The sequence below is a fragment of the Bombus bifarius genome, unplaced genomic scaffold (genome assembly GCF_011952205.1).
Source record: "Bombus bifarius isolate JDL3187 unplaced genomic scaffold, Bbif_JDL3187 scf7180000009201, whole genome shotgun sequence".
Taxonomy (NCBI): Eukaryota; Metazoa; Arthropoda; class Insecta; order Hymenoptera; family Apidae; genus Bombus; species Bombus bifarius.
Genome location: NW_022884966.1, coordinates 1,283,657 through 1,303,927, shown reverse-complemented (window position 1 = coordinate 1,303,927; position 20,271 = coordinate 1,283,657). Strand labels below are relative to the sequence as shown.

General features: G+C 31.3%; 3 protein-coding genes across 9 annotated transcripts; 2 read left to right on the top strand and 1 right to left on the bottom strand.

Moving 5' to 3' along the window:
- Positions 1-385: 385 nt before the first annotated feature.
- Positions 386-11,219, bottom strand: LOC117214526 (open rectifier potassium channel protein 1-like). 3 transcript variants are annotated; one of them, XM_033460692.1, is made up of 6 exons: positions 10,260-11,219; positions 7,486-8,402; positions 4,744-4,983; positions 2,678-3,010; positions 1,915-2,145; positions 386-817 (listed from the first exon to the last, which is right to left on the bottom strand). In XM_033460692.1, exons 2-6 carry the CDS (start codon positions 7,796-7,798, stop codon positions 561-563), a joined length of 1,374 nt encoding a protein of 457 aa, XP_033316583.1. In that variant the 5' UTR covers positions 7,799-8,402; positions 10,260-11,219; the 3' UTR covers positions 386-560. The 3 variants fall into 3 exon arrangements, with proteins under 3 accessions (XP_033316583.1, XP_033316584.1, XP_033316586.1); XM_033460693.1 differs by having other exon boundaries at positions 7,486-7,776; XM_033460695.1 differs by having other exon boundaries at positions 7,486-7,610; positions 10,260-11,213.
- Positions 2,862-15,692, top strand: LOC117214527 (beta-1,4-glucuronyltransferase 1-like). Of its 2 annotated transcripts, none has more exons than XM_033460696.1 (5): positions 2,862-2,991; positions 12,109-12,817; positions 13,569-13,957; positions 14,330-14,531; positions 15,199-15,692. In XM_033460696.1, exons 2-5 carry the CDS (start codon positions 12,272-12,274, stop codon positions 15,409-15,411), a joined length of 1,350 nt encoding a protein of 449 aa, XP_033316587.1. In that variant the 5' UTR covers positions 2,862-2,991; positions 12,109-12,271; the 3' UTR covers positions 15,412-15,692. The 2 variants fall into 2 exon arrangements, with proteins under 2 accessions (XP_033316587.1, XP_033316588.1); XM_033460697.1 differs by lacking the exon at positions 2,862-2,991 and adding an exon at positions 11,826-11,842 and having other exon boundaries at positions 14,354-14,531.
- Positions 15,693-16,160: 468 nt separating this feature from the next.
- LOC117214553 (ceramide synthase 6) lies at positions 16,161-20,051 on the top strand. 4 transcript variants are annotated; one of them, XM_033460740.1, is made up of 9 exons: positions 16,161-16,326; positions 16,641-16,771; positions 16,839-17,042; positions 17,343-17,460; positions 18,650-18,762; positions 18,925-19,255; positions 19,343-19,461; positions 19,524-19,668; positions 19,755-20,012. In XM_033460740.1, exons 3-9 carry the CDS (start codon positions 16,864-16,866, stop codon positions 19,875-19,877), a joined length of 1,128 nt encoding a protein of 375 aa, XP_033316631.1. In that variant the 5' UTR covers positions 16,161-16,326; positions 16,641-16,771; positions 16,839-16,863; the 3' UTR covers positions 19,878-20,012. The 4 variants fall into 4 exon arrangements, with proteins under 4 accessions (XP_033316631.1, XP_033316630.1, XP_033316632.1 ...); XM_033460739.1 differs by lacking the exon at positions 16,161-16,326 and having other exon boundaries at positions 16,534-16,771; XM_033460741.1 differs by lacking the exon at positions 16,161-16,326 and having other exon boundaries at positions 16,536-16,771; positions 16,853-17,042.
- The last annotated feature ends 220 nt before the right edge of the window (positions 20,052-20,271 follow it).

Here is a 20,271-nt window from a genome sequence, read left to right as displayed (position 1 = left end):
GTAATTAAAGATTCTTACTAATTGATGCAGAATGTGTTTTATTACACCTGCTGCCTACGAAGAACGTTAATTTATTGAATATTCCTAACTAGAGATATTAAATATTTACATAATTTAAAAGTATTTATATAAATATTATATAAAATATTCATAAAATAATTTTATCGATTTTGGAGTTTATGACGTATGTAGTATTGTATATATGTATGTATATATTCAATTATTTTATTCATTTTATGCCGATATCGTGTTTCGTATTATCTTACGAATGCTAATAAATTATGATGTCATAGCTGAAGAATATTGTTATTTATAATATATACTTTATAATTAAAACATATGGTGTAAATGTGGAACATAGAATTCTATTGTGTTTTATATATTTATAATTTCTTATAAAATTTTATTCTGAAAATTATCGATCTTGAAATTACATTTTACTGATATGTATAGTTTAATGCAATTCAGTGAAATAAATATGCATTACAACGAAACAGCTTTATGACAAATTATCTTTAAGATAGTTATATATTCGAAATATAAAACGTTTCTTGAAAATACTAAGCTTCGATTAATAAACCATATTTGAGACCAATATTGGTCAAGTTCTGAGTAGTTGATACACCCAAAACCGCAACCGCAATAGCAGCAATAGTGACTGCACCTTCCAAGTAAAGACCGTATAATACTCGCACATAGCCAACTATTGTTGAAAGACCACCAGCAGCAGTAAAATCTAAAGGAAATAGAACACTTGCTGCAATTGGCCTGGATCTAGCTACTCCAAAACACAAGACTCCCAGCAGATAGTAAGTGGCTGTAATTGAAAATAATGTATAGTTTTTAATTTAACATTAAATAAAATTAATAATTAAATTAACATTAATATTCGAACACAGTACTATCTCTGCGATAATAACGAGTTATTCTGAGTGGTAATTTTTATCGACCTTAATTTTATTTCACCCTGTACATGACATTATTTACTTAAAGTCATATTCTAAATCAATTGGCAAAGTTTTGCTTTTTTAACATGAAACATGCCTTTTATAAGGGCATATTTTTATCCTAATAAAAAAATAATACTTGAATCAGATTTTATGACTCCAAAGACCCCTAAAACAAGTCTCATTGAAATTACCGATGACATATTTACTGACACTAAATTTTATCAGCATCAGACTTGCCCAACATCGCAGTTGACCAACACCAGACTATATCAGCAACAGCTTCAACTTAATTATTATGTTTGGCAGTATGACTGTCAGTATCAGCACAGATAAATAAGAGCGGATTTTTATTTATCCATACCAGTTTATTGCTGCAGATAAAATCGGTGACCGATCGCCTTACAGCGGCCGGGTTAAAAATGCTAACCCAAACTTAACACAAACCACTTGATATTGATTTGTATTGAAATTACATTCAAACTTATCGTAAATTAATTGAAATTTACAAACGAAAACTTATTTAATTGCTAAGCAGATTGTGTTCGATATTTGGTTTGGATTAGTTCCTTAATCCGTACACCGTAAGGTGGCAGGCTATCAATCATCTATAGCATAAAATCTATCTAAGTAAAAGTCCTCTCTTATTCCCTTTTACTTTTGTGCTAATATTGCCAGTCAATCGAAGCTGTCGTCAGCAAAAGCTGTGGTCTATGAAATCTGGAGTCGGTCAAATTTGGTGTCAGTGAATAGTCATCGACGAAATCTGTGTCAATGCTTTCAATGGGATCCCCTAAAACTGTCCTGTTTGTAATTAATCGCGTAAAGTTAGCAGACATATAAATTTACTCCAGGTTTTTACTTTTTCAGATCACTAATCGTGATAACGTTATATTAACCAATCTCATAGAAAAATTATATGAATATTATAAGTGTATATACACGGGTATTATGATTTTATAATTACCTACACAAACGAAGGGCACTACCTTAACCCATTTTGGTACTGGCGGTGTATAACTTAGCTCTGTTTGCTCGTATCCTTCAAGTATCCTCGATATAGCATATCTTTGTAATCGTACTGCTAACAGAAGACCAAGATTCATAACTAAAAGAAAATGTGCAGGTATACCAATTGCTGCAAAAATAACAGTTACTGTTCGACCAGCTGTCGTTCGTGGAACCGGGGCACCAAAACCTAAGGGAAATAAAAGCATATTATATAAAGCATATTATAAAAGCATATATTATTGGCAAAAGTAAAAAAATATATGTGCCTATACGTAACTATGTTGCTTAAGCATCTAAAAACAGTATAGAATAGATAAAAGTAAGCGCCCAATCATATTTTTCGAAAGATTCGTTATCAGACTGCGTATTTTTATGAACCGTGCAAAATTATACAAAATATACATAGCATGAAAGACATGTAAACTATTCAATGTATAATGCTTTCCATAATATTTGTCAGGTAAAACAATTTTGTACCGAGGTTTAATTTTATCAATTATACTCTCAAAAATATAAATTTTCATAAAAATCCGCAGTCTATTCATTATGTTTCCTAAGTTTGCTAATGTTACATTTTACACTAATTATTTAAAAAAACGATACAATGTGCATATTAAAATCTTGCACTTGAAACTAATACCGTTTGTATTTCTTCTTTTTTATATTTATCGCAATAATTAAGAAGCATTTATTTGCTACAGAAACAACATTTTAATTACCAAGAGTGGTGAGAAGTGAAAGCGCAAATAAGATACAACCCGGAAACGTCCAAAGTTGTCCACTATTTCCACTTTCGCCATATCCAGAACTAACTGCCATCAATAGCAACTTCTCGTGTTTTTCTACATATTGGTGCACTTTGTTACTCCAAAGCGGTTCTACGTCTTCTTCTTTTTCTGTACGCAACTGTCTCAATTCCGTCGCTAAGCCAACCGCTAAATCTTTCTGCATATCCTTCAATTTTACAACTTGCTCACGTTCCCGAGGGCCCTCAATGACGCAAAAAGCCACTGCACCAGCAATTGCCCAAATGGTAAGTAACCACGTCAATCCTATAATACGTAAACCACGTTTGTTAACTAAAAATAGTAAAAGCGAATTACACGTTAAAATTGTTTGCCGATATGAGAATCATTTTTTTCAATAAATCACTGTACGCCCCGCTGCTTAGGTTCACCTCCTTTCGTTCGTATCAGGAGGTTTACTCGCGTGCAGGGATATTTTGGTCTATTTTTAATTATCAATAAAGACAAAGCCGAAAACGCAATTTTTTATTTCGGCGTCAAGAATCACCCCTTAAACTATGAAACATCTGTTGCTGGACACTCTGGACGGTGGCATATGAAAATATTCAAACACTCCTAAAAGCTTTGATTTGAAAAGCTTCGCTTCGAGAGCTCATTATACATCTAAGGACAATGGAAAAAATCCATATATATATATATATATCTTCTATCTGTATTAGTTTATGCGATATAACGAATTTTCTGTTTTTATTTTGTGTTATCTAGTTATTAGAGGTGCACGGACACTCGATATTTCGAGTTCGGATGGGGTCGAGAATTCTACTCGAGATTGTGTCGTGATCCCTAAAGTTTGTAACGTTTGCGTACTCCCGATATTTCGTATTATTTCTTATGGTCAAATGTGGAAATCATTCTAAATCTAAAGATAGAAAATCCGATTGTAAAATTAAAAAAAAGCAGACCAGATTCAAGCCTCGGGTACCTGTACACTCCTACTAATTACCTTCACAGAAAAGGACCACGTTGTATTTAGAGGCAATCCTGTAAACGTCTTGTCATGCATCCGATTACATTCTGAATGATTCCTGAATTTGCCGAAAAGATTGTTCCATTCTGAACCTTAATATATTAACATCATCAATAGAGTTTTCACTGTTTGCAAAATTCCTTATATCTCATAGACAAAGATAGAGCATACGTTTATATGAACTTCTCTCATTGTTTTTAGATTTACAACCAACTCCTCAAGCGAGTCTCACACGTTCTGGTACACCCTGTATACTATGTGAAATATTTGAAAATCTCATTAGCACTGTAGCGAGACTCGACCTCGATTATTACTCCTACCTCGAGTCTGAAAATTGGATCTGAAAATGTAATAGAGGTTACAAGATATTTATTGGAAGCATACGTTTCGCAAAGATCAACAAAGTATTTCAACAGTCAATTGTGCGTTGTATTCATAGAATACGGTATGTAGCGAGAACATCTTTAGCATTTGTACGAGTAGAACTTCGACTTTTAGTTTCTGCAATTGCTCTTGTTTGAAAACTCCTCTATAATTGCTCTTTCTATAATAGAAGTTCACCACTTTTCCCCAGTACTTGTTATTCTTTGTTCACATAATAGAAGCTCTTCAGACAAGTGAATTCAACCAGTAAGAGTTCAGTTAATCGACTAAATTACTAACTTAACTAAAGTTTCGTTCCAATAGTTGGATTTCAGGTAAGTAGAGTTCTACTGTAACTGAATGTTTAAGACTACTAGTCGTGCTGTATACTAATTTCGCTCTAAATGTATGTTTGGTGATAAATGTCTTGTAACTTCTATATCCATTTTCGGATTGATTTCAAATTTTAGTATTATAAGCTTAGTTTTGTGGGGACAAAAACAATATTCATAAAAATATTGTGTGGTAAGTGTTCGAATACTTTCACGAGCCACTATATGTATACTTTATGGAAAGTATCTTTAATACACTATTTTTTAATAGCAATCATAAATTATGAGCGAAAGAAGAGATATCAATGTATTTTTACCAAACAACGAGAGTGATAATCTTCCTAGGAATCTAATATGTTTCCATATTTTCGAAAATCCTTTTACATTTGACGAAGCTACATCTTCTTCTTCGACGATATCTTTAACGGATGGTAAAACCCTGAGTCGCAATGGTAGTCCAACTGTTGTTTGAATAGCAATTGATTTCGTCGGTTTTTCGGAATTTGCGGTCGTTTTGTATCGCGGAGAGATGTCTTCCGAAACTGTTGTAGGTGTATCTAAGAATAATAGACTAAATTATTACTATACTTCCAAAGTATATAATTTTAATGCAACCTTTAAAAGTGATTTTCTTGCTTTATAATGTATCACGTAGATGATCAAAAATGATGATAAGAAGGAAATATATTTTCATTATTCAAGATCATTATAGTTAAATATAACATTGTCTCTAATAACGACGAGCCTCGCAAATCTTTAAGAATACAAGGTCTGGCACAATAACATGTACAGGTGGGCGTGAGGTGATTTCTTATGAAAAAATAAGAAGAAAATTTGACTAGCGTATAGTTGAACTTGGCTGATCACCGAGTGTGAGGAAATAATCAACAGGAAATTATCCTATACACGAAAATAAGTCGATAAGTGGAAACAATTTTTCACAAGATTCTTTGTTTCCGAGAAAAATAAATTTGAAAATATATCATGCGCGTGTACCAGGCCTGTTCTTAACTAAGCATATCGTTGCTTGGCATTGATAGTGGCATAACTCAACAAATTTTAAACTACACTATGTTTCTATCTTTATCGTGTAAAACAGTAAATATTTTCCATCGGTTTTGCGTCATAAGGAAAAATTATTACTTATTCTGTTATCAACCTGGCCTTAGTTTTACAACACTGGCTCATCTTCAGTCGTTTTGCGACAAGTAGAAGTTATACTGCTTTCGCGAATAGTCGCATAGCTTGTATCAAGTCAGCCTTATAATATCGTTGAAACGACTCGCGAAGATTTCTTTGTAAATTTGAAAAAAACTCTTCTCTAAAATATATATTTTTCGGGTCGTGCCACTATCAATGTTGTGCCAAGCAGCGACACTCAAACTTTATTTTCTTGGAAATGAAACCTTAAATGGAAAGTATTTTTACTTATTTTTGCACGTATAATAATCTCCTGTTGACTATTTACTCTTACCCAGTCGCTAATTAGTCACGATCAAGCGTCTTAGATAAATTTTCAAACTCGATTTTCTCAGAAATTAAGCTTCGAACGAAAAAATGTTATTCGATATTTTCTCCTTATTTTTTATAAGGAATTATCATATGCCCGCTTGTCTATAGCCTATACATACATGTTATTCGATTCGATCCTGTATATGTACATAGATATGTTCCTGCAATGCATGAAATGTTATTACTTCGTTGAATTTATTGTGTATATTGTCAATATATTTCTTTAATTTGAATTACAATTATATAGTACAGTACAGTATATACGCATCTTGAGACTCATCTAAATTTTCTTAGGCTTAACTTCCAATTTTAAACTCTATAGTGCGTTCCGCTGTCCTACATTCGGTTTTTCCTTACGTATTGATTTAGTTCTTCTTAACGCGTTATTATTAATGAAACCAGAAATAGCATATACATCCAACCGGTGATACAGTCATCAAACTTATACTCCTGTACAATTCTGCAAATTATATAGTATTATTTAAGAGTATTGTATAGTATACATGAATATGTATACATATAAACGAGCTTGAAGGCAGAGAGATAAAGATAAAGATTTTGTCACAAAATAATTAGAGAAGCTTAGAAATATTTTAAAACCATCGCCAAAATATTGTTTTATTTTAATTTTACTTTCTCTTGCTTTTATTATTTTATTCAGTATCGTTGCAAATTTATGGTTTGTGTGTTTTATATATTCATATAAACATTTTTATATGTCTTATGTAAAAAAATGTAAAATTTTAAGCTATCATAAAGAATGATTATACCTTAGGAATTATTATTATTATTATCTATCGTCGTTTAAATTCGGTTTGTCTCTAATAAATGACACTATTAAATATAAGTATAATTAGCTTCCATCTATTATTAAATAATCAATTAACGAGTAACCAAGTGTAGAGGTAGTAATAGTAGTAAACCTAAACGTACACATATCAAAAGAACAAATGAATATTTCACAACATAATATAAAACTATGTGATTAGAACTAGATTTACACGTAGAATGATCACTATTTCTCGTTTCATATACGCACATATATTGTAACTGGTTCGTAATTTAAATATCTTTTTGTGTTTTAACATACTTACATTGACGTATCTTTGTCAAATTAAGTTAATATATCGACTTGTATAAGTTATTATATGAGGTGTATTTAAAATTGAAACTAAGAAGAAAACATAAAAAAATGTGAAGATCACAGGACCGTGAAGAGTTAAACTGTTATATAATTTATACAAGATACACGTCTCTACGTCTAAACATTCTGAAGAATTCATTTTGAAAATAGTATAGTTCCAATAACGTTTACTTGAATATGCAGGAGTTGGAGAAAATAAAATATATGTATATATGCATGCATAATATCAATATGACGTGTAAGAGGTGTTTCCATTATTTTGTCCAACCCCTGTACACGATATGCTCGTATGATCAAATAATCTTGACAAACACTGTTAAAATTTAATCGATGATACAGAAATGTAAATATCTTTAATACGTTATCATACGATGTCAAAACACTTGACAAAAATTAGCCATACCTATTGCAAACACTACATCGTTGTCGTCTTCATTCTGGTTGTGCCTCTGCTGTTCGGTCATCGTTATGTGAAACTCGGTAACGCGACGTCCGATCTCGTCCTTCGATTTCGGATGTATTACGTTCCTATGGGCAGAATGTCGTATTTTGTGGATCTTGATCGCCCTGTGCATTTTCTTCCCGGCATGTTGTTTACGAGCGCATGTAACAGCAGACAGCGAAACAGGTGTCAACTTCGCAACGTCTATAACATCACTAACGGGCGTCGCAACACCCCCAAGGATTGGCGGTGCTGGGAAAAGGGGCACGTCCATTGACAAAGGTCAAGGTTCCTTTGCTTATGAAGTGCAATGCTATCATCGATAGCGATTTCTTTCTTTAACCTAGTCCTTTGTTGGTTCTACATCAATGTATCAAGGTAACGGAGGCATGTGTAACTTTTTTCTTTACACATATAACTAGTGCACTGGTGATGCAATCGTTTCCATTTCATAACTATTTATCCATGACCTTTCAGTATGCACAAATTTAATTTATAAAGAATATTTACCGAGGAACAAAGAAGTTTTGGGTTGAAACTGGTTCGTAAGAAATGTTTGTACAAGAGGAAACTGTTTGGTAGTAGCATTTTATATTTAATGGATTTAAATTCGAGCATCTTTTGATACTTTTTATATTTTCAAGTTTTATTTTTTATTTATTTCTAGTTGTATTTAAAAGAGATAATGATAGGAATGTTTGTTCCATTTCATGGCCATCGTTATATGTATTGCCTTTGTAAAATTTACGTAAAAGTTATAGCTTATTTTATGTTTTTATTTCATATAATATTATTATTATTTGTTCTTAACATCTTATTAATGCATGTAATATTAGAAAATTGTTTAATTCATTTATGATTTACAATTGCAACAACATCTGAAATAATGAAAACAAATTTCTGCGTTAGTTCAAAATATGAATAGTAACCATTTTGATTCTACTTATTTTCTTTATATATTTTATCTATATATTCTATTTATCTCCTCTAGTCGATCACTTACGAAAATTTAATTATTTAATCATGCTAGATAAAGTTACTTGAGGCGGTGCTAGGTCTAGATTACTGCACACCTAAGTATATAATACCAGGCAAAGCTCAGAGAGAAAGAGAAGGTTGGGGTTAGAGCAGGGGCAAGAGCTTTGAGGTATGAAGAGAGTATAAGAAGAGGTGTAGGTGGATTATTAGGTAAAGAATGCGTAAAAGAAAAAGAAAGGGAAGTTAGAAGAACAAAAAGTATCAGAGCAAGAGAAGAATGGTTTTAGAGAAGTGATTGCAGCCAGCTAGGTGTAGAAAATCTAAGACAACAGAAGATTGATATAATTAAGGTTCTGACAGAAAGGGACGAAGAGTTGCAAGGTCAAGATGCAATATAATAGAATTTGGAATGCCAAATGTAATAGTAGGTACAAATATGTACATAAAAGTAGTGGGCAAAGCGAAATATCTGGAGAATGAAGGAAAAGGAGGCAGCCAGAGGCCTGTAGACTGGCAAATCGTTACTGGTCAGGAGAGGAAAAGAGAAAATGTATTTTATGTAGGTTAAAGATAGGCACTATAGATAGTGCTATAACAATTGTTAAAATATTGCTAAGTTTCCAGCGTACTAAGAGAGGAAGAGATAGGAGAATAGGGTTGTCATTTATAAAATTACCGGATTTTCAGAGGTCAATTTCACCCCCTTAAAGTGAATTTGAACAGGAGATCAAATTTGCTTAATACATTTCTGTGTTTTCTCCTCATATCCCCAAAGTTTCTTAATTTTTAGAATTTGCAGGTTGCGAATTTTCCGTTGTCGAATGAAAAAATCTCTCCACTACTTCGATAGCCTACTTCTTTACTACCCTGTACTACCACTAGCCTCCCTCTTTCATCTTCAATTCAGTGGTTGAAATATTTGTTACTCTTTCCATTCCTAATATGTCACTATGACATACTTTTGTGCATAGTACGGAAACTAGAACCAACCACCCTATATATGTATAATCTTGACAACATATTTCAAGGGCATCAAAATCAGTAAGGAGGTAACTATTCGGCAACTTGGCCAAGTTTATTGATATTTATACTATAATCTTTTTTCACCATTCGGAAGAGCAAGATAATAAAACCTAATTTCTGTGTCACCCTGTATGATCGTAATAAAAGCTTATATAAGGTATTAATAGTAAGTATAATATAATGAAAAGTTTAGGATTTATTAAATTAATTTTCGATATTTAACTATCCGTTACAAACGATTTATGTCAGCATATTTTCTATCTGTAATTGTTGATATTATTTTTTCACATACATATATCGTTGAGTAATCATGTGAAACAAATTTACAAAAATAAGAGTTATATTATTTATATGTTCTTTTACTTTTTAACTCTCACATAATGTATAGAATTGTTAACGAATGTATAGAATTATTTGTTTAATCTCTGTTTAAAGAATACTAAGTCCAAACCACTCGAATCTACTATAGGTCAGTCGTAGTATATCTACGATGCTCGATGCTTAAAAATTATAAACAATACTTATGTTTCTATTTTCCTAGATATCGAATGCATGCTCCTTTTCCTTCGCGTTTGTGATGTAAATGTAATCTCAAAGTAAATGTTTAAAAAGAGGAGCCGTGTGATAACAGGAAAACAAAGCTGATAAAGCTGCACTTAAAGGTCATATAATATATGTGTGCGTATTTATCATACCGGTGATTATGTCTTCTTTAAATTTACTCATGTACTTACTATATACACGTACGACCATTGAATGAAAGTCCACGCATCAATATGTAGGCACGACCACACATAACAAACGCGGTTGGTACATCATAAATGAAAGGGAATGGAAGGAATATAAAGTTGAACTTGAAAATTACGATGTTTAGGAATCAAGACGAGACGATCCGTATACTCCTCCGAACAATTTACAGACTACTGGCTTCGAATAGCATTTCGTAGATTTGGCGCATTGCATGCTACGGTGAAGGATGTAGTAACGTAAATGGTTCCCTATCGATACACTAAAATTAGAACACAACCTTGGAATAAATCACGAAGATATTAGCCAAATTTCATCGCACTTCTCGTTTTCTCCAGTAAGATACATCACGGTAGGTCATTGTCGGATGTTGACCTAATGATATATGAATAATTTACAGTAGATACAGCGATTCATAACGCTTGTACAAAATTTTGATGTGTACGTTATACAAAACATTTTAATATTTCATTAGCACTCCCATAAAACACAACTATCGTGATTATATTGATAAAATTTGGAGCGGTATTTGAAACGATAAAATTTAGCGGAGACATTTAGACAGATTTAGGCCACGAGTCACTAGCGACAGAACTGTCGCTTTAATAGTTCTACAGGGTGAGTCACATGAATACTTGTTTTAATTTTTGAGATAAAGAAAAATGTCTGAAACAAAAATTGTTTGGTTCCAAGAGGGCCATCATATGGCTGTCAAAACGTTTTATCCGGTGAATGCGCTTAGAATATTTGAAGTTCGCCGTCATATGTTTAAGTGCAACTACATATTTTTGAACACCTGCCATTGTAACCACTCTCAAGGCGATTTCAACGACTACAGTCATTCAAAAACACAAAAGTACCTGTGTGAAAAATGAAAATTCATAAAGTATGCTTCTGAAACAGAACATTTTGTAATATGAAGGCAAACAGTTGTGGATTACTAAAATGGCTACTAACTTTGACACAAGGTCAGATAGGACACATATTGAACGAATTTTTTCCATTGTTTTTTGTGATTCCTATTCACTTTTGAAGTATGTCCCATATATTACCCCGTATATTAATGATACACCCCGTATATTAAAATCGGTTTCCCACGTCTTATTGGCGATCAACGGCATGCAGCGAGTGAATATTTTTGTTTATGTACGAGGCTGGTAAAACTGTGTTTTATTTTCTCATTGGATCGTTAGTGGCAACGTAAAGTAAACTACATTCCTAATACGATAATTCCAAAGGTAAACGTGAACGATTATCACCTAGCCAACCATCTATATCATACTTTAAAAGGAATTTCCACCTAGATAAGGTTTCAATTTGTGCACAATGAAATATCAGATATTTAATTCAGGATAAATTGTTAAATCTATATTTGTGGGTAAGTCTATAGTCAACGGCATGGTCGTCTACATAGAGTTTTACTGGAAAGTTGACCATTTTTAATGAGCCGCAAAAAGATGTTTCATCGCGATAATACCATAGCACAAACGCAATAATAACTTTAAATAGCTTACATATAATCCTATTAGCTATATTCTACGATATTACGAAGTACAATATAAATACATAGGTAGGTACATCTCATAATATACGTATGTATACGTGCATGTACACAAACGTTTTTTCTATTGTACAACATCACACGTGTGTATATAAATTAATATAATAATTTTATTGCAATACCTATACCCATACAAATACATATAATGCAATACCCATAAAGAATGAAATGGTACAGTCCAGTCGTCGTTTTAGCTGTCATTTATTTTATAGTGGTTACTAAAAATTTGAGCCGAGTTTTTCTATGAATTTAAGCTGAAGTTTTTGTTTTCGTAGGTTTAAATTCTGGCGAATTGTATCGAAGGTAGGCACGCCTGCGCTGTATCGATCCAAAATTGACGGCCTCGTCTTGCCTGAACGGCAACAGCAGTGCCCAAGTACATCTCAGTTCAATGAATTTACCGCGTTTAGAACATGGAAAATCGTCTCTTTAACAACAATGCGTTGCTCTGGTCGAAAGTTCCTAATTTGGTTGAGTTTAATGTTCTTCTTTCTCCTGATTGGTCGTCTCTTGATCGATCGTGGATTCGATTTACCGATACTGGTGATCGGTACTAGCGATATCTTAATACCAAAGACTTATTCAAGTTTTCAGCAAGATGTACAGACTGGAGCACTTGCTTTCGTAGCCGGCATGTACATGGCAGGTCTGCAACCTAGGAACAGAAGTTTCTGCAGATGGTATCATGGCCTGCCGAATATGCTCTCGTATCCGGCATCCAAAGTCACCTGGAGTCCCGAAATCGGTGAGAAGAGCCCCTACAGAATTCTACCGTTTGTATTGCGCGGAACCGAGGAGAGGAACAAGCTGCCTCAGGTGACCCTCTGCACGCACGCCACTGCAGATCAAGTCTATGGAATCGTGGAATTAGCTCGGAGATGGGAGGGTCCATTAAGCCTGGCCGTTTTCACGCCTGGCCTCGACGCTGGTATCGCCGTTGCTCTCCTCGATCGGGCCTGTCGATGCGAACCTGAAATGTACAAGGTTTCCCTATGCACTCGCTCTCAAAACGGGTCGCTAGTAGTATGATTAAACTTCAGGCATTATATGCATACCGCATGTCTAAATCTATTCTCCATCGCGACTATCTCAATTTTCGTTCAATTTTAATTTGGTCATCGTCAACTACTTTGCTTGCGATACGAAAGCAACCGTATCTTAAAAAATGCAATCTGGGACAAAGATACGTGAATAGATAAAGAAAGTAGGTATCATCGAACTAGTGCCAGTATTACTTAGATTTTATTTGTTATAACAAATCCTTATGGTATATGGATTATTTAGTTAGTTTAGTTAATTTGAAATTAACATTTACACTTTTGTGTAAACAAACTGTCTTTAAGGAAAATTCATTGATACCTATCTACACTGCCTGTCCATTTATTTCTGTCCCCTACTCTACGTAATTAACAGCACGCTATAATTTTCTACTGTCACGGTCTCAGAAATACTGCTAATCATGTTTTATAAAAATTATACTCTTTAAAGTGAAATGCAAGATTTTAAATTTCCTCTACCTTAAAAATTGTATGAAAAGAATAAAGTAAATTACATTGTTTCTAAATAATCTCTATAAAACACGTGAGTAAACATAAGTACATTTAAGTAGTTTTTTTAATTACTAAAATACATCGCATCGTATCTATATAAGATTATATGGGTTAAATATAGAGATGAATACACACGTAAGTAGACGGAAGTACTAACTACAGTTTTAACATATGCCCTTTCACAGGTTTCTGTTCATTTGGTATTTCCGGCGAGTCGCCCACCAGCTTTAGGACAGATTACTCGAATTCATGGTGACTGTGCGGCATCCGATCTTCAAAGAGGAGATAGAGGGACAGAAAGGAAACGAAGAAGCATGATTTATCCTATTAACGTAGCCAGAAATGTAGCCAGAATTCAAGCAAACACGACTCGTGTTCTAGTAACTGATATCGAATTATTACCTAGCCAAAGATTAGCATCCGGTTTTATGGAAATTGTCCGGGAAAAAACACCAAAAGGCAGAATCGTGTTCGTGGTACCAGTATTTGAGATAGAATCAAATGAAGTGCCACCATTGACAAAAAAGGAATTGCTTTCAGCAACGAAGGCTGGTCTAGCCGTTTATTTTCACAGGTTTGTAAAAATAATTCCAACTGTGCGAAAATGATTTTACAAAATTCATATCGGAGGGTTGTTTTAACTTTATATGTATTAACATGTGTTACGTTATATACACTGGCAACAAGAAAAAAAGAAAAAAGTATTTGTACACTACTGCGTTTGTTATAGTTAACTAGGTCCAATTATAATAAATTTTGTATCACTTAATGATATATATTTTCATATGATTGTCATCAAAGTTTGATATTATGTAAATGAAACGTAGAATTTAATAAAAGAACGTTTCATTAGAATATAAAAGTGTGTACGAATATTTCTTTCAGCCAGCGTATAACCATAAATGAGAAAATACAAAAGATTTTACAGAGAATTCCTGGTTTATAGATTTCTCTGTTCACATTGTCAAAGGTTCCCTGGACTTAGTAGATGGTTAATTAGACCTGATCCGGGTAAAGTGAAACCTCTTATTATTACGAAAAGGGAATATCCACATCATAGATGGGAGCCTGTATTCATAGGAACGCAAAATGATCCCTTTTATGCTGAAGAAATGTCTTGGGAAGGCAGACAAGATAAAATGAGTCAGGTATTGCGCATATTCGACAGATTTACAACAGAAATAAAATACTAATAGAATTATACTTGTTCTATAAAATTTTATGCACATATGTATTAATAAAAATTAGTATAACATTCTATTTTAGAAGATCTACCATAATGGAAGGATATATTAAAATTAAATTTATTAAATTTAATTAATTAAATTTATAATGAATTTATAATTAATTTATATAAATTTATAACAATTTTACATGCATATAAATTTTAGTATTTACAGGTTATTTATAATAAAAATATACATAGTAACTACAGATTAACGATTAATCATAAAAAAAATCGTTTTAAATTTCAATTAATCTCGTTAACTGTACTGTACATACTAGGATAGATACTAATTATTAAGAAAAAGATGAGCAATATAACACAATGTAAGGATACAATGTAGTGTAAGAAACTAGGAGTAAGAATGCAACAACCTGCTTGTAATAGTCTGTTGGCCTTAAGTGCAAATAAATTGTTATTGTTGTTATTGTTGTTGTTGTTGTTATTATTATTACTACTATTATTGTTATTATGAGTAATTTCATAATGGTAGATTTTTAAAACAGAATATCATATGAATAATAAATTTTGTAAATAATAATAAATTGTGTAAGAAACGTGTTATATTAATTTTTAACATTTTCTTATAGATGTTCGAGATGTGTCTTTTACACTATCGACTAATTATACTTGATGGTGCCTTTTTAGTCCATACACCAGGTATTAAACGAAAAACAATAAAGATTGACAAAGCAAAACGAGAATTTTTAAAGCCTCACGAAAGAAAGAACGCTCGTATCTATCAACGTATAATTAGACGTTTATTGAAACAATATCCTGTTAATCGCAAATGCGCACAATAATATTTTTCGATAAAGGAAATCAGTATTCAGAGTAATCGCTTTTACTGTAGGAATAAAATAAACTTTGAAAGATACACGAAGTAGCTATATAAATGCTGTTTGTTTTCTAATAGTGTTATCTATATAAATGATACGTTGTATCTATACTACCATCCATTATAAAAGAGTGTTTTTATATTTATAAACCAGTAGAAATTAACTGAAAATATGTGCCTATTTAAAATACAAAACATAAAAAGTCTCGTAGCAGTAACTCCCTGAATAATGAATATATCACAATAGTTTATTATTACTTAGTAATAGTATAATATATTATTATTTTCATTTTTTTGTTCAACTGGACATTGAGGAACTTTGTTATTATACATAAAAAATATAAAGATACGTGTAAAGAATATAAATATATTCTCCCAGCTAAAGCGTTACTGCATTTGTTTGATAAAACAAATATAAAAGTTAAGGTTTTGTATAAAAAAATGTATTTACCTACGCATGTTTCGTACGTTTCAAAATTTTAAATTATCGAACGGAATTTTTTCTTAAATGTAAGTATTTACTTTAAATATTATACTTATCTACGAAATTAAGTAACCATGTTAGTTTAAACAATATTTTTCAATTTTTTGCAATTATAAATAATTTATGCATAATTTTATTGAAACGACAATTAATATATAATAATGTATATTTAATACAAGAACTTAGGTAATTGTAAGTTTAAGTTTAAGGTATTAGTTTTCCTCAATACGGCACTGTGATAATGCGAAACTAACAATGAGTACAGATTAATTTTTAATGTTTGTTTTAAGTATTAAAATACATAATTCGATACAAATAGATTATAAAATTTCGTAAACAATACTTCGTATGCCAATCGTGATATGTACATATGTATATATGTAAGACCATAACAAGGTAAGGCATAAACAATTCATAAAAATATATATTATAATCTTAGTAATTTTTTTATTTTTTGTGACAAACTTTGATATTTCTTAAGAGAAATTAAAATCTTATATTCATTACTACTACTTTTCTGCTGGGATTAAAAACGAGGTTATCCATAAAATGTTTGTTATCAGAATGATTACACACACGTTTAATGTACATTTAGTATTCATAAATGATATTTGTGCAATGAAAATAGATATTAATTCGAATAATCGATTTTGAGTAAGAATTTTGTGGAAAAAAGATAATGATAAGTTATCTGTTTATTTGAAAATAAGAACAGAAATATGAGTCAAAAGGAAAACTAAGTTACGCGTGTATTGGAGATTGAAGCTACAGGCTCAATCTTCGAGCGGTGGCGTACAAGCACAGGAAGGTAGTTGAAGTTTGCTTTATTAAAGCAGATTAAGTATGTATTCCTTTAATTATTTCGGTTTTATAACATTTAGTGAATATTTATTGGAATTAAAATATAGATCATCAATTGCAGGAATTCTAATAATGGATATATTAAGGAATGTATCGTCGGCTTTTTGGTCAACTGATGTTTGGTTACCGCCTAATATAACGTGGGAAGATATCAAACCAAATTCAGATAATAAATATGCAGACTATCAACATTTAATTTATCCTCTGCCTATGGCATTTGTTCTTTTGATAATTAGATACGCCCTAGAAAGGTAATCACTCTATTCTTTTGTAATAATATATCAAATTTGTAATTGAACTAAGGTTATAGCGTATTTAAGTAAATATTTATATTTTATATCTTTTGAAATTCTTTATTATTGGAATTTCATTTTTTAAGTATTTTATTAAACTTTCAATGTAAGCTAAATTATAGTACACACATAATCTTTGACATGTTATAATAATGTGTATTACATAGAAAAAGATCACATGATACTATGCAAGGACATTCTAAACTCTTACATCAACTCAATTAATTGAAATTACATGCTTTATTAATCTTTTTGTAGGTACTGTTTTGCACCCATTGGTAAGTCCCTTGGTATAAAAAATACAAGAACAAAAAAAGCTACACCAAATGAAATACTAGAAAAAGCCTATCGTAGCAGAAAAATTAAACATAAACAGGTAAGCATGCATTAAATTAACTGGTTTCTTGATGTCATTAATAAAATTTCAATAAATAAAAATGAATCGTATTGTATTTGTTTATTGTATTGAGGCTTATGCCTATTATAATCTTTCTATATATGTGCATGCTTGATACAGTTTGTTTTTACCTTGGTTTTTTTCCTTAAAGCGAAATCTTAATTCACTATCTGTTTAAATATATTTATATCTTAATTTAATGTACAGATTACTACAAAACTTCTATGTGTCAGTCTTTGATATTTTGTTCTTGTTTTGATTGTTCTTCTTTGGTCTTTCTCTTCATCTAAGCAGAAACCTTCTAACTTCGTGCTTCTCTTTATGAAGTTTGCTAATTCCCATATTTGCTTTTTTTGTTCCCATTGTTATTATTTATTATTCTTACTTCTCAACGTGATTTGTCTGATTTCTGTATACATCGTCATCTTCCTATAGTGTTTTGGATGTATTTTCTATTATTGTTTGTTGTATGTTGCTTTCCTCTGTTTCCTATAATGTGTCGTTATTTCCATGTCCAAATTGCTATAGTTTACGCCATAACTGGGTGATCTGCTTCCCCTTTTTGTCTGATACCTCTTTCTCCATTATCTTCAGTTTCTCACAGCATTTTCTCTGAAATCTATGTTCATCTGTGCTACCATGTCCCAGCAACTTTTCATTACCCCTAATTCAAAGTGTAATCTTTCTGTTTCTATTCTTGTCATGTAGTATGCATTATGTAATAATGTTGCTTTTATTACTGTGTCAAATATCTTTTGTGCTGGTTCTTATCCAAATAAAAATTTAATTGTAAACATGTTATTTCAATCTATTTTATTTGCATATTTTATTATAGAAATATTGATAACTATTTGAATAGTAAAATATAATTAATGAATATTTTGTTATTATCCATTTTACTCAGTTAATATATAAAGAGAAAAATAGTTTAGAAATATTTAATAAAAAGTTATGGTAAATAGCAATTATAGTAAATCAATGTTGATCTTCAATACTACAATACACCATGATATTAAACAACAATTATATTGGGAGCATAAAAAATTTGTTCAGTTCTAAATTGTGTGTTCAATATTAATTTCTTCAAACAGATTCATGTAATCTAAATCAAAGCAACTGAGAAATTAAATGTTATGGAGTTTTTTGTAATATGTGGATATATTTTAAGATCCTGGCACTGGCTAAACAATTAGATTGGTCTGAACGACAAGTAGAAAGATGGTTGCGATTAAGACGTACTCAGGATAAGCCATCAACACTTACAAAATTTTGTGAAAACAGGTTAGATTTTTAGAGTGAAATATAAAAAACGAAATATACTTCTCAATTTTTCGTTTATATAAAAGTTAATAATATGATAAAGTAAATTTTGCATTGAAATTCATACTATGTCTATATATATTTATCTTTAAATATTTAGTATAATCTATTCTTTTGTTACAGCTGGCGCTGCTTATATTACATATACTCATTTCTCTACGGACTAATTATTTTATGGGACAAGCCATGGTTGTGGGACATAAATCACTGTTATTATAATTATCCATATCATCCAGTTTCAAATGATATATGGTGGTACTATATGATATCAATGGCGTTTTACTGGTCTCTAAGTTTTTCTCAATTTTTTGATGTAAAAAGAAAAGATTTTTGGCAAATGTTCATTCACCATATAGCTACTATTGTATTAATGTGCTTTTCATGGGTTGGAAACCTAACCAGAATTGGCTCATTGGTGTTATTAGTGCATGATTGTGCAGATATTTTTCTAGAAGTAAGTATGCCTTATTCGAACTGCTGGTATGTAATATTGATATGACAAATTTGATATGTACATGGAAAATACATATATTTTTTTTAGGCTGCAAAAATGGCTAAATATGCTAACTACCAGAAATTATGTGATTGTATATTCGTCATTTTTACAGTCCTATGGATTGTCACACGTATTGGTGTTTATCCATTTTGGATAATTTATAGGTATGTTCTGATAATTTTAATTTCTAATATATTTCATTAATATATTACATTAAATGTTGCAGCACATCGATAAAGGCACCTAAAATAGTACCTATGTTCCCAGCATATTATATTTTCAATTCTTTGCTAATTTTATTGTTATTCCTTCACATGATCTGGACATATTTAATTCTTAAAATCGCATACAACGCTTTCTATGCCGGCCAAGTAAGTTTTACACTTTTTGATACTATATAAATTAAATATAATTGTGAAATGTTTCAGAATTTTAATTTATACTTGTAATTTTTCAGATGGAAGGTGATATTCGTAGTAGCAGCAGTGAAGATATTTCAGATAACTCCATTGATAGTGCACCACTAAATAATTCCACAAATTATGTTACCAAGCAAAATTCCAGACAGAAGGTTCACTAACAAATAACTTTTTAGAAAAAAGGTTATTGCAACAGTAATAAGGCAAGACTTCAAATATTTAGCCGGGCGCCAATTAATTTCAGCGAATTTAATAAACCCTTGCATTTATCGTAGTATGATAATTAAAAACCTTAACTTCGATAAAGTTATTAAAAAGGTTATTGACCTTTAAAACATTCGCCTTCTTTAGTTATTATTTTTTTAAATAATTTAGCACTACAAAGAAGTCATTTAATTGTTTCATGAAACAATCACTCATTATTTTAATGTTTTTACGTGTGAAAGAGTGAATATTAAGAACTACGAATTATTCTTTTTATTATTACTCATACCATTTATTTATATACATTTTATTTAATAATTTAAGAAATCGTGTTTTTCTTCCTTTTTAAGT

What these genes read in the sequence shown, in the direction of transcription:
- LOC117214526 (XM_033460692.1), bottom strand. Translation starts at nt 7,798, where the DNA reads ATGGACGTGCCCCTTTTCCCAGCACCGCCAATCCTTGGGGGTGTTGCG. An exon ending in CGATGTAGTGTTTGCAATAG is followed by an intron (nt 4,984 to 7,485) that starts GTATGGCTAATT and finishes TATTATTCTTAG; the next exon opens with ATACACCTACAACAGTTTCG. An exon ending in ATTATCACTCTCGTTGTTTG is followed by an intron (nt 3,011 to 4,743) that starts GTAAAAATACAT and finishes TACGTATTATAG; the next exon opens with GATTGACGTGGTTACTTACC.
- LOC117214527 (XM_033460696.1), top strand. Translation starts at nt 12,272, where the DNA reads ATGCGTTGCTCTGGTCGAAAGTTCCTAATTTGGTTGAGTTTAATGTTC. An exon ending in GCGAACCTGAAATGTACAAG is followed by an intron (nt 12,818 to 13,568) that starts GTTTCCCTATGC and finishes GCCCTTTCACAG; the next exon opens with GTTTCTGTTCATTTGGTATT. An exon ending in GACAAGATAAAATGAGTCAG is followed by an intron (nt 14,532 to 15,198) that starts GTATTGCGCATA and finishes ATTTTCTTATAG; the next exon opens with ATGTTCGAGATGTGTCTTTT.
- LOC117214553 (XM_033460738.1), top strand. Translation starts at nt 16,864, where the DNA reads ATGGATATATTAAGGAATGTATCGTCGGCTTTTTGGTCAACTGATGTT. An exon ending in GAAAAATTAAACATAAACAG is followed by an intron (nt 17,461 to 18,649) that starts GTAAGCATGCAT and finishes ATATATTTTAAG; the next exon opens with ATCCTGGCACTGGCTAAACA. An exon ending in ACAAAATTTTGTGAAAACAG is followed by an intron (nt 18,763 to 18,924) that starts GTTAGATTTTTA and finishes CTTTTGTTACAG; the next exon opens with CTGGCGCTGCTTATATTACA.